Below are 13,254 nucleotides of genomic sequence, written 5' to 3'. Positions count from 1 at the left end.
GGAACCCCCAGACAGTTCAAGACCTTCACCTTTTGGTGAAGGAGAAGAGACTTGATATAGTTGTTCTCATGAAGACAAAACTATTAGCATGGAAGTTTGAAGTCATTAAAAAGAAGTTGAATTGTGAAGGTTGTTTTGTGGTGGAGCCAAGAGGACGTAGTGGGGGTCTAGCTCTTCTATGGAGTCAGGAGGTGAAGTTAGAAATTCTTAATTTCTCTCGGCACCATATAAGTGTCAGTCTTATGCAGAAAGAGAAGTGGACTCAATGGGTGTTAACTGGCTTTTACGGCCACCTCGAGGCAAATAAAAGAAAAAAATACATGGAACTTGCTCTCTCTTTTGAAACCTTCAACAGGGACATCATGGTGTGTAGTTGGTGATTTTAACAAGATCGTAGCCCAAACTGAAAAGATGAGAGGTAAACCAAGACCAGAGGAGTTGATGGAAGATTTTAGAAGACGCTTAGAGGGCAATGAATTACCTGATATGGGATGGAGAGGAATGAAGTATACATGGAGTAATAAACACTCTAATAACACTTTTACGAAAGAAAGACTTGATAGGGTAGTTGCTAATTCCCAGTGGACTGACCTGTTTAGAGAAAGAAGGGTGGAGGTGTTGACAGCTAGGTAATCTGATCATAAGCCTTTGTTATTGATGCTGTCAACATAAATGGTTTATGTAAAATTCAGAAAGAAAGATTTCAGATTTGAAGCTAAATGGGTTTTAGAAGAAGAAGGGGGCAGAGTAGTAGAAGAAGCCTGGGGAAATAGTTGTGCAGCAATAGATACCCTAACAGAAATTCAGGGTAAGCTAAAGAAGTGTAGTGTTGATCTTTCCAGGTCGAGCTGTGATAAGGGTAGGAAGGGAGAGAGGGAAATTATGTTGTTGTCTAAGAAACTAAGCAAGAATAGGAGGTAGAAGGTCAACACAATGCTGATACTATTAAATCATTACAGAAGGAGTTAGGGTTGTTGCTTGAGAAGGAAGATCTAAAGTGGAAGCAGAGAGCAAAGAGGAATTGGTATCTATTGGGTGACAGAAATACTAAGTTTTTCAGCACGTGTGCCAGCCAAAGAAGAAAGAAGAATTGGATAAAGGAAATTAAAGACCCCAAAGGAAGATGTCTGACTGAACAGGCAGGTATTGAAGAGGTTTTTTTCCAATATTACCAAAACTTATTTAGAACCTCAAACCCTTCCTGTGAAGCTATAGATGAGTGCTTAAAAGATGTTGAACCTAGAGTTACAAGGGCCAAGAATTCTGAGTCGCAGAAAAAGTTTGTTATGGCTAAAGTAGAGGACTCATTGAAACAAATGGGGCCATTAAAGTCCCCTGGGCCCGATGGGTATGGGGCTATTTTTTATCAAACATACTGGAGTGTGGTGGGGGAGAAAGTAGGTAATGTTGTTCTAGCTTTTTTAAATGGTGAAGGGGGGCAGGTTAGTTACAGTCATTTTACCCACATTGCTCTAATTCCTAAAGTTGAGAATGCTTCAACAGCTAGTGTTTTTCGTCCCATCAGCCTTTGTAATGTTTTATACAAACTTGTCTCAAAGGTGCTTGCAAACGGAATGAAGAAAGTCCTTCCAGTTATTATATCAAAAAGGCAGAGTGCTTTTATACCGGGTAGATTGATCACAGACAATGTCATCGTTGCATATGAAACCTTGCATACCATGAAAATAAGACAAAGGGGGAAGGTTGGAAGCATGGCCTTGAAGCTAGATATTTCAAAAGCCTACGATAGAATTGAATGGAGATTTCTGAAAACTGTGATGAGGAAGCTGGGTTTTGGGGAGCAGTGGATTTCTCTGATTATGGAGTGTTACTTCAGTAACTTACTCAGTTTTGGTGAATGGCCAGCCTGGAAGAACAGTGAAGCCTTCAAGGGAAATAAGAAAGGGCAATCCAATCTCCCCTTATCTATTCATTTTGTGTGCTGAAGGGCTTAGCTCCCTAGTTGAATCAGCTGAAAGAAGAGGTGAAATAAGGGGGGTAGCAGTGACAAGAGGAGGTACAAGGTTAGTCATCTTCTTTTTGCTGATGATTCTATTATTTTTGGTACGGCAATAATGTCAGAATGGGTTAAAATTCAAGGGCTGCTTAGTACTTATGAGAAGGCCTTGGGACAGATTTTGAACAAACAGGAGACAACCATTTTCTTTAGCTCCAATACCCCTATGGCAGTGAGATCACGTATACAGCAAGGAGCAGGAGTGACAACTTGCGGCAGCTATGAGAAATATCTTGGTCTACCACCTATTGTGGGGCGATCAAGGTATAATACTTTCAAAAGTTTGAAGGAAAGAGTATGGATGAATGTAAATAGCTGGAAGAACAATTTCCTTTCACAAGCTGGGAAGGAAATCCTATTGAAGGCAGTCATCCAGGTGATCCCCACATACTCCATGATTGTTTTAAGACTACCGAGAAGGCTGTGTAAGGAGATATCAGCTGTTATGGCAAGGTTTTGGTGGGGGCATATGCAAAATGATAGAAGAATTCAGTGGAAAAGCTGGTTCAAGATGGGAGATTCCAAGAAGAGAGGGGGATTGGGTTTTAGGGACCTTGAGAGCTTCAACAAAGCCATGCTGGCTAAGCAGTGTTGGAGGATCCTTAATAACCCATCTTCTTTAGTTGCCAGAGTGATGAACCAGAAATATTTCAAAGAGGAAAGTCTTTTGGAAGCAAGGCTGGGGTATGCCCCTTCCTTAATATGGAGGAGCTTATGGTACTCTGCTGGTTTGGTTAAGGAAGGCCTTCTTTGGAGGGTGGGAGATGGGAGTCAGATCAAAATCTGGAAAGATAGATGGGTACCATTGTCCTCCACTCACATGGTACAATCTCCTGTGAAAATTCTTTCTAAGGATTCTTGTGTGCAACAGCTTATTGATGAAAGCTCTGGTTCTTGGAAGAAAAGGCTGGTTGAAGATATATTTCTTAAGGATGAGACTGCAGCCATATGTAGCATTCCTATTAGCAGATTTGGTGCAAAAGACAAAGTGGTGTGGGGTTGTACTGACAAAGGGGCTTTCTCTGTCAAGAGTGCCTATCATTTGCCTATCATTTGTACTGAGCATTCAAATGTGGCAGAAGCTGAATCAGGTTGGAACTCTATCTGGAAGCTGAACGTACAGGGGGTAGTAAAACAAATCATTTGGAAGGCTTGTCACAACTTAATTCCTACAAGGTTGAATCTGGAGAAAAATATTTGTGATACCAACCTCTGTCCTATTTGTGAGAGGGAACAGGAAACTATTACTCATACTCTTTGGTGCTGTCCAGCAGCCTCGGATGTGTGGGCAGAAAATGGAAGTCCTGTTTGCAAAAGGGCTAACACAGAGGTAGAGTTCATGGAGCTGTGGAAGAAGTTGAATGTGTGCTTGGAAAATGAGGAGGTAGGGCTGGTAGCCTGTACAATGAGAAGAATCTGGCTGAGAAGGAATTCAGTGATTTTTTAAAAGAATTTTGAGAACCCAAGGAGGGTGTTATGTGCTGCTAGGGAGAGCAGAGATGATTTTATTGCAGCAAATACTTTGATACAGACTAGTCGTGCAGAAAGGGTAGTGACAAAGTGGAAAAAAACCCCTGATATGGTCTGTAAAGTTAATTGGGATGCAGCCATGGATGTGAAGAATAAGAGGGTGGGCATTGGAGTCATATGTAGGAATGCAGAAGGGGACATTTTAGCTTGTCTTTGTTTAAAAATAGATGCTGTCATGAGACCAGTTATGGCTAAGGCATATGCATTGAAAAGAGCCATGGTCTTTTGCTTGGAGCTGGGGCTGTCCAGTGTTATTTTGGAGGGGGATTCAAAGGTGATAGTCAATGATACGAACAATAAGGAGGAGGCATGGGCAGATTATGGCATTTTAATTGAAGATACGAGAAGATTTCTTGCAGCAAACTCAAACTGGTTGCTGTCTTTTACTTATAGAGAGGCAAATAACATAGCTCATTTACTTGCAAAAATGACACTTAATTGTAATGATGAACTAGTATGGATAGAAGAGGGTCCCTTGCAGATCATGAATTCTGTGTTAAGAGAGAAATACTGTAATGATTAACCTTGTTGATAGTGAATGAATGAAAGATACCAGTTTATACTTCAAAAAAATAAAAAAAGTAATAATCATATGCAGTATTTATAGACATACTGTGTCTTATGATAAATTCAAATACTGTCATTCTAGTCAATATAATATATTAGAAAAAGAGATTTTAGTGAAGAACGGAAAAGGCCCTTAAAAAGGAATTCCACCCATTAAAACCTAAAATAAAAGGGTACAACAAAGGAACACAATCCTAAGAATATCTTTTTTCATTTGGCACCGGGTGTCTAAGAACAGCGTCCCGACTAATCCCAGGGTGCACAGGCCCTCGGCAATGAGTTTTCCGCAAGTACACCTTGGATAATTCAAGGGAAAAATACCCTAGTCAGATGGCCCCTAGAGATTGTTTGCACCCAAGGGGATTTGAATCCTAAGAACATAATGCAAAGATCTGTCAATTTGACAATTAAATTACAGTATAACCCTCAGCAAAATATATTGATAAGCAACACTCATGCTATGTATATGTAAGTATCAATAGATATAATATATATTCGTTTGACCATTTGCGGACTACTTACCTGTAAAACTTTTAGTGTGCTGGCATATGTCGAAGGTCTTCCGATTCCAAGCTCCTCTAGCTTCTTAACCTATAAATTTCAAGATAGTATTAGAAGAAAAAGAGAAACCCAAGCTAAGACAGTAGTTCGTACCTTAGATAGCAAAACCATGCATGTGTGTAAGTGGGACAGTTTCCACTCAAGCCACAGTATTATCACATTAGATAGCAAATGCAACTTTTGGGAGAGTAAATTATCAAAAAAAGAAAAATATTGTTATGAAAGATAAGTTTTTATAAGTAATAAAACCATATTAATAACGAGACGCATCCAAGTATATGGGAAGTATACAAGAAAGTCACTTATCTGAGTATAAACAATATAGAAGAAAATCAAGTTCGTATATTAAAGTTTATAGAGACTGTCCAGAGGAAAAGAGCATTATAAAAATAAATTATTGAGCTCCTCCAGCATAAAAAATATAATAGTGCACAAAATATCTTTTAAATACTTCAGGAGAGCAAAAGAACAACCTATCGCATAGACAAGGCCATCAACCTTTTTTTTCTTTTGATAGGTACATAGGCAAAGCCATCAACATTTCCAGGGGAAAGTTTGGATAAGGCTGCAAATGACTCAAAACAAGGCAAAATAGAGATTGTTTTAGGTTGGCCAGCTAGAAAGTAACTTTGTTAAGCCAGGCTTGAGCTCGAGACAAGCCATCCAGCTTTAATTCAAACTCAGCTCCAAAAACAAACAAGCCATTCAGGTTTAGATAATCCCATGTGTTTACAAAATATACCAATCATTTGGTGGAATGCTCATGGGGTTGGGTTGAAGCTAAAAAATTCAATTGTGGCATGTACAGGCTGAGTGCAGAATACCTAAATCAGCAAAGTGACATGATCGTGTAACAAAGAGGCAAACAATTGAGGCAGGTTAATAGAATTGATTTCCTTGTATAATAAGTGAGTTCTTGCTGAAGACAACTCAGGAATTAAGTTATAAGAAATAAATGGTAGCAAATCTTTTCAAGCTGAAATCCCAATATTGCTCATGCTCAGCTCATTAAAAAATTAGCACTAAAATTGTGCTAAACTACAATTATAAAAGTTACAAGCGGGTTTAAAGGAGCCCTTGCGGCCTTAGTCTTGAGTAGCCATAAAATACAATACAAAATATGCAAGAACCAATGGGAACTGACCCTATTAAAAATATATTAAGAGAGGCCAATGAAAATATATTAAGAGGCTGTTGGCAGACAGATCAAAAAACCAAAAGAAGAAGAAAAAGTGCAGACATGCAACAGAACCTTTGCAAATATTGCAGGCTTGGCTTTCTACTTCTTTGTTTATATTGTACTAGGCTGTCACAGAACAGTTATTACACAAAGCTTCTATTTGGGCATGACAAGATGAAGGCTACGTCATTGGGGAACAACGTCATAGAGAGAAACACGTTCTTAAATGCTACAGATATCGAGAAGGGTGCTGATTATGTACCAATGATGCCTCAGAGTAGCGTGACGAAGGCTGGGTAAAGTGCTGCTTGAGCTCCACTTCACCAAGCCACAATGGGTCTCCACACTACAAACAAGTTAATAGAGTTACACTCCAGAGAACATGTATAAAAAATTACTAACGTTAAAATAAATTTAAGAGACATATTCATGCAAATCACATGGTCAAGTATTGACCTCATGATCCATCAAAATCTGTGGCTAGCCTCATTTAAAGATATGAATTAGTATGGTACTGTCGACCCATAAAAATAAAAAATAAAAAATGAATGGTACTGTCTTTCCTAGCAGTCGGGAGGAGGCATATGCAACCTTCGGTACGTGAAGAATGGAATTAAGAAAGAACACCAATTCAAAAGTATAATCTAATATCATTCCTGTCATAACAAATACTAGGAATGAGAATTTACTACCTTCAATAAACTAAGAATTCCAACAGCCTCGTTGCGATCATTCTCTTCCTTTTCTTTACTTCGGATTGCTTCAACTTCCACATCCTAGAAAAATAAATAAAAGGACAAAGAAGACAATCTCACATATAAACAGGCAACAAAGTGCCGAGTTAAAATAAAGCTTATATAAATCACATGGAAGTCAACTGAATAAATACATAAAGCGATGTAAATTCCAGATCAAGTAGAATATAATGGAAGGTAGGCATAGTGGCTATAAAATGTTACCCCGACTTCTTATACAGATTCGATTTTAAATCCAAACCATGATTAACAACAAAAAAACTCATGCAAACATATATACCCTGAGACATGTCAAAGCCAAGTACATGGAAGAAAGCGAAAGAAACTATTGTCACAATCACAAAATTTAAAATCAAAACTCAAGAAAGATGAGCACAATCACTATTAATTACCGAGGCATCTCCAATTTGTATGAATTACAGAAAACTATATCGAAAGAAAGTGTGTCATGGCCACCAAACTCAATACAAGTGGACTAAAAAATTATCTCCAGCAATGAAAATCCATCAATTGAACTCAGAGAACAACACAATAAATTGGCAGCCGAAGAATACACTTCAATGGGGCCAAATGGATCTGATTAGGAACTGCAATATGACAGTGCATTATCTAGTAGGGAATCCAGAATCCCTAATAAACTTTGAATAACTCCGTTCCTTCTCATGACGAGCTCCTTTGTTATTTTTATAAGAGATAAATATTATAAATACGAATGAAATAGGCATAGCCCGTATACACAGGAGGTATACAAAAGAACACCTAAATACATTCTATGAACGGTAAATTAAAATGCGCATTGTTCCCATTTAGTACAATAGCTGAAAACCAAAGCATTAAAGTGTGAAAAGAAATTCTGCAGCTCCGCCATTGTCCACTCCTCGTCTTCAAAACAGCGCTCATTCCTTTCCGATCAAATATACCACATGATGCACAATGGGATCATCTTCCACACTGCCGCCACTTGGAAACAGCCTTGAATCTTTTTCCAACGGCCCAATAAATCCACCACCCTCGATGGCATTACCCAAGCAACATCAACCCTTCTAAAGATCTCATCCCACAACACCCTTGTCACATCACAGTGCAATAAGAGGTGATCCACTGATTCTCCATTCTTTTTACAAATATAAGACCAATCCATCACAACGCATCCCCTCTTCCTCAAATTGTTTGTGGTCAAAATCTTCTCAAGAGTAGCAGTCCATACAAAGAAAGCTATTTTAGAAGACACACAAGACCTCAAAATATTCTTCCAAGGGAAGGGAACGTTAGCTTGTGATGTCAATATTTTGTAATACACTATGACTGTACATTTCTTATTGTCATTGGACCTCCATTGCATTCTCTCTCTCTGTGCCGTAAGGTGTCTCATGGAGTATATCAATCTGAAAAAATCTGAAACGGTGAGCAATTCTCAATCATGAAGGTAACTATTAAAAAGGATATTCCAGTGGTAAGTGCTGTGGGAAAATACTCGCACATCCGCCACTGAAGCATCCCTATTAGCTGCAATACTATAGAAAAATGGAAGGCCCTATCAAGAGCGCAATCTCCGCACCACACATCCCGCCAAAACCTGATTCTAGTACCCTTTCTGGCCAGCCACAAAACGGATATGTTTTTCAAAACATGTCCATCCCTTCTTTATAAATTTCCATAAGCCCACACTATACCCCCCCCCCCTCTCCCTCACTCCATTGAAGCAACCCCAGACATCCGGTCTAGAGTCCATCATTTCCTTCCCCCTCCAAGTGGTATCTCCATAACCATTTCCCCAATAAAACTTTATTGAATGTTCTCAAGTTGCACACTCTCAAGCCCCCATTCAAGATTGGGGAAGATATTGTTTACCAATTAACAAGATGAAATTTATTTTCCTCCCCCAGGCCCCCCCATAAAAACGCCCGAAATAATTTCTCAATCTTATTCACCACCCCTGCCGATAAAGGAAACAAAGATAAAAAAAAATAAGTGGGGAGATTAATTCAGGCGCTCTTTATTAAAGTGAGACGACCCTTTTTCGATAAATACACACTTTTCCAACCAGCCGGCCTTTTCTTCACCTTCTCCACTACCCCATCTCAAATAGCTCTAGCCTTAAACATTGCTCCCAACAGAAGGCTCAAATATTTCATAGGTAATGAAGACACCTTACAATCCAAAAGGCTTGCTAAGCTATTGATATTGGGCACCACGCCTACCGCAACCATCTCGAACTTACCAAGATTCAACTTAAGCCCTGACACTACTTCAAAACATAATAATAGTTCTCGTAGAGTTCGAATCTCACTATGGTCCGCTTCACAAAAGAGTAAATATCATTTGCAAATAGGAGATGTGAGATGATAATAGCGTCACTAGTGCTATTACCCACCTGGAATTCAGATAGGAACCCTCCAACCGCAGCCTCACCATCTGGCCGAGAGCCTCCATAACTATAACAAACAGAAGAGGACATAAAGGATCTCCTTGCCTCAAACCACGGAAACTATCAAAAAAACCCGCAAGAGTGCCGTTAACTAGAATTGAGAAGCGAGCAGTTGAAACACAATGTCAAATCCATGAGATCCACCAAAAAACCAAATCTCCCGAGCAAGTATAAAAGAAATTTCCAATTCACATGATCATATGTATTTTCCATGTCAAGCTTGCAAAGGACCTAGAACTCCCTCCCGCATTCTGTGATCCAAACACTCATTTGCAATGAACCGAGTCAAGGATTTGTCTCCCACGAATAAATGCGTTATGAGGCTTAGAAATAATTTGTTCCCACACAGGACTTAGTCGACTGGCAAGAACCTTCGAGATGATCTTATATACACCCAAAGAGGCCAAGACCGACCAGCCTACATATGGACACCCCCATAAACTACGAACAATTCTTCTATCAATAACCTTCATCTTTGTTTCCTGAAAACACACTACATCAACCTTCTACATCCGCAATAACGATTTGATACGAAGGCATTTATTGTGATTAGTAAGCCATCGTAATTAATAGAGCAAGTGACCCTAGAAAGGATCTTAGGCTTCATGGAAACAAAGAGTGATCCAAGAAAGGATCTTAGGCTTCATGAAAACAAAGAGTGACCCTCCTTTTCGGTCTATCCCTTTTGCCACTCCCTTCCTTCGCATCGTAATTAATAGAGCAAGTCTTTTAAGTTCTCTGTCTCGCTTTGTGGCTAACTTCAAGCGACCATCTTCAATTGCTACAAGAAGGGCCCGAAACTGTTCTTCAAAGCCTACACAAGAAACCCCAATACGAGCTCCTTTGTGTTATAATCAACATGAAAAATAGCTTCAAATTCGAACATAAGAATGGCTTTATATGTTAGGGTTGTACAAAAACTGAGGAAACCAGCCGTCACTGACGAGAACTGGCTGCCAGAATATAGAACTAGCCGAAACCGGTGTAGAACCGATTGGCCAGCCGTAGAAATAACTCAAAATTGACGTTGGCCGATTTGGTTCCGGTTTGAACTAATATCAAACCGCCAAACCGGCCGATTATATATATATATTATATGTATATAAAACGATGTCGTTTCACTTAAGTGAGTGAAACGACATCGTTTTAGTTTTGACTTTTATAAAATAAATTACTTTAAGCCAACGACATCATTTCGACCTGGGATTAATAATCCCCCTCATTTCTTCTTCCCTCGTCTTCTTCCATATGCTTCTTCTTTCAGAATCGGCGCCACCGACAGTACAGCCCGCCGCTCCCCTCCTTCACTGCGACACTGACGGAAAACCGAAAAGCCACACCGACTCATGCCAACACCAAGGCTGCCAGTTTTCTCCCCCCTACTCGATCAGTTCTGAACATCTCAAAAAGTCGTCGATGTGGCGTCGGTTTTGGACCAAAACCGCACCAAAGACATTGGTTTTCACCCCTATTACATGTAAATATCATGTCTGCCAGCATTTCCATACACTTGCACACAGCCATACATAGGTAGAACACGTTTGATTTCGCTAGACAAGAAGTGCAGAAATAAATTGATGCAACTTTTAATGCAAATAGCAGAACAAAAAAGAAGAGCAACAACAAACTTAATTAATAAACTTCAGAATAGTAACTGTACTCGTCCTCTTGAAGGTTTTCGTGCTCCTTCTTTCTGTTTCTTCTTTCTAATATTATTCGTCACTTCTTAATGATGAAAAATAATAACAGCAGAGAGTACACAATAAACACGATGTATAAATCTTACAAGCTCCATTTACTTCAATAAATGTGTCTTAAAAAATAAAGTTTCATGATCCACTAACAGGCATCTGTCAAAAACCAAAAATGGCAAACCACTTTAAACCTTGGCTAGACCAAGCATTCAACTCATTTATTCCATTCCATTCTTCTTTCTCAAGACACATTTACACATTTGCAGAAATATTACCAAACACATAGTCAAGATAGTAGTATAGGTTATAATACCTCAAAAATTGCCTGATACCCAAGAAATTCAACTCGTGAGCATGCAGATCGCAAAATAATTGACTCATCATCATTTCCAACATCTAGTAGCATCTGGTTTGATAAAGAAAGAAATGTTAGCAAAAAGATGACTGAAATTAACAAGTACTGTTGGAAAGGAGAAACAAGCCGCACTTGAAAACAAATAAGTCCAAGCAAAGAGTGCAATTCTTTTATTCAGAATCTAGCTTTGCTGACTTGAATAAGGGATAATTTACATAATACGGGAGCTTTTGTGGTGATTGGTGCTCTAATGCAGTAAGAGTGGCCTACGGAGTGGGGGTTTGGAAATTTATTCGGAATGGATGGGATGACATACTCAGTAATTCCAGACTTGAGATGGGAAGGGGTAAGCGAATCAGGTTTTGGCACGATATTTGGTGTGGTGATGTGGCCTTGAAAAGCGCTTTCCCCTCTCTTTATAGGATTGCGTCAGATAAGGATGCTTCTGTGGCTGATAATATGAGCATCACCGCTGATTCCCTGCATTGGTACATGAATTTTTCTAGAGATGTACAAGATTGGGAGGTGGATTACATTGTTGACTTTTACGATATTTTATATACACTGAAAGTGCAAGTAGTAAGGGAGGACAGACTACTATGGACACATATAAGGAACAAGAAATTTTTAGTCCACTCTTACTACAAGGTATTGACGGTTTACCCCTCTAATGTCTTCCCCTAGAAGAGCATTTGGAGGAGCAATACTCCCCTCAAACTAGCTTTCTTTGGCTGGTTGGCATCCCATGGGAAATTATTGACCATCAATAAGCTGAAAAAGCGCGGCCTCTAATTAACAGATTGGTGCTTCATGTGTAAACACAGCAGCGAATCAGCAGATCACCTGCTTCTCCATTGTGAAGTAGTTAAGGTTTTATGGGATGATATCTTCATTAGGCTCAGTATCGCATGGGTTATGCCTAGAATGGAGATGGATTTATTGTCATGTTGGGGAGAGATTCGGGGCCATCATAACATTTTTTTTTTTTTATAAATAAAAAGATATATTACTCAAAGAATAGGCCTAGCCCAAAATTTACAATAGAGGACCCTGATTAAGAGGGCACCAAAGAGACAAGAAAATCATGAAGGGCCATGCCATTAAAATCAACTGAAATAGCCCAAATACAAAGAGTGCTATAAAATGATGCTAACAGTTCCACTAGCGATCTCTCCTTGTCTTCAAACGTCCGCGCATTTCGTTCCTGCCATAGACACCACATGATACACATTGGGATCATCTTCCAAACCCTTTTAATCTGATGTATACCACTAATGTTTGGCCAACTAGCCAGCACTGCCACCACTTTCTCCGGCATGACCCATGCCAAGTCTACCCTACTAAGTACCTCATACCATAAAGCCCGTGCAATCACACAATGCAACAAAAGATGGTCTACCGACTCACCCCCACCCCTGCACATACAACACCAATCTACTAAAATAACCCTCCGCTTCCTCAAATTATCAGTCATGAGTATTTTACCTAGCGATGCTGTCCACATGAAGAAAATAGCTTTAGGGGGCGCCTTATTCCTCCAAAGCCTTCTCCACGGAAATTGAGTACTGGGCTCTTGGGAGAGAGCTTTATAAAAAGAACGAACCGAGAATGCGCCTTTTCCATCGGGTAGCCACCATAACCCATCTTCTTGTTGATTGCTTGGCTTCACAGAATACAGAAGCCTATAAAAATCTGCCAAGCTGTCCATCTCCCAATCCTGTAATGCCCTACTAAAGCTAATATTCCATTGAAATTGCCCACCCAACATCTCCATAACCTCCGCCACTAGAGCTTCTTTAACACTAGCAATTTGAAATAGAGGAGGAAAACGATCTTATAAAGCATTATCACCACACCATATATCTTTCCAGAATTTAATCCTGGAGCCATCACCCAACTGAATACGGGTGTGTCGAAGAAAAACCTCCCAACCTCTTCTAATGTGTTTCCACAAGCCCACTCCATAAGTTCCTCTAACTTCTTTTGTGCTTCAACCCCCCCATGACTCCCCATATTTGCACCTAATCACCTCTCTCCACAATGCATCCAGTTCTTGACTATATCTCCACAACCATTTACCGAGTAGCGCTCTATTGAAGGTCCTCATATTTCTAATGCCCAGACCACCTTGAGATATAGGACGACATACTATTTCCCACTTAACCAG

General features: G+C 39.6%; 1 protein-coding gene across 1 annotated transcript in view; it reads right to left on the bottom strand.

Annotated features, from left to right (window-relative positions):
• Positions 1-13,254, bottom strand: part of LOC108986414 (DNA topoisomerase 1-like) — a 42,364-nt gene that overhangs the window by 17,940 nt on the left and 11,170 nt on the right. The window contains exons 8-11 of the mRNA XM_035691791.1: positions 11,046-11,138; positions 6,548-6,631; positions 6,118-6,201; positions 4,637-4,705 (exon numbers count right to left, since the gene is read on the bottom strand). Of these exons, the coding sequence (XP_035547684.1) occupies positions 4,637-4,705; positions 6,118-6,201; positions 6,548-6,631; positions 11,046-11,138 (330 nt within the window). The remainder of the gene's footprint in view (positions 1-4,636; positions 4,706-6,117; positions 6,202-6,547; positions 6,632-11,045; positions 11,139-13,254) is intronic.

This window comes from Juglans regia, chromosome 7 (genome assembly GCF_001411555.2).
Source record: "Juglans regia cultivar Chandler chromosome 7, Walnut 2.0, whole genome shotgun sequence".
In the NCBI taxonomy this organism is placed as follows: Eukaryota; Viridiplantae; Streptophyta; class Magnoliopsida; order Fagales; family Juglandaceae; genus Juglans; species Juglans regia.
Note: the sequence above shows the minus strand (reverse complement) of the source record. Positions and strands in the feature narration are given on the sequence as shown.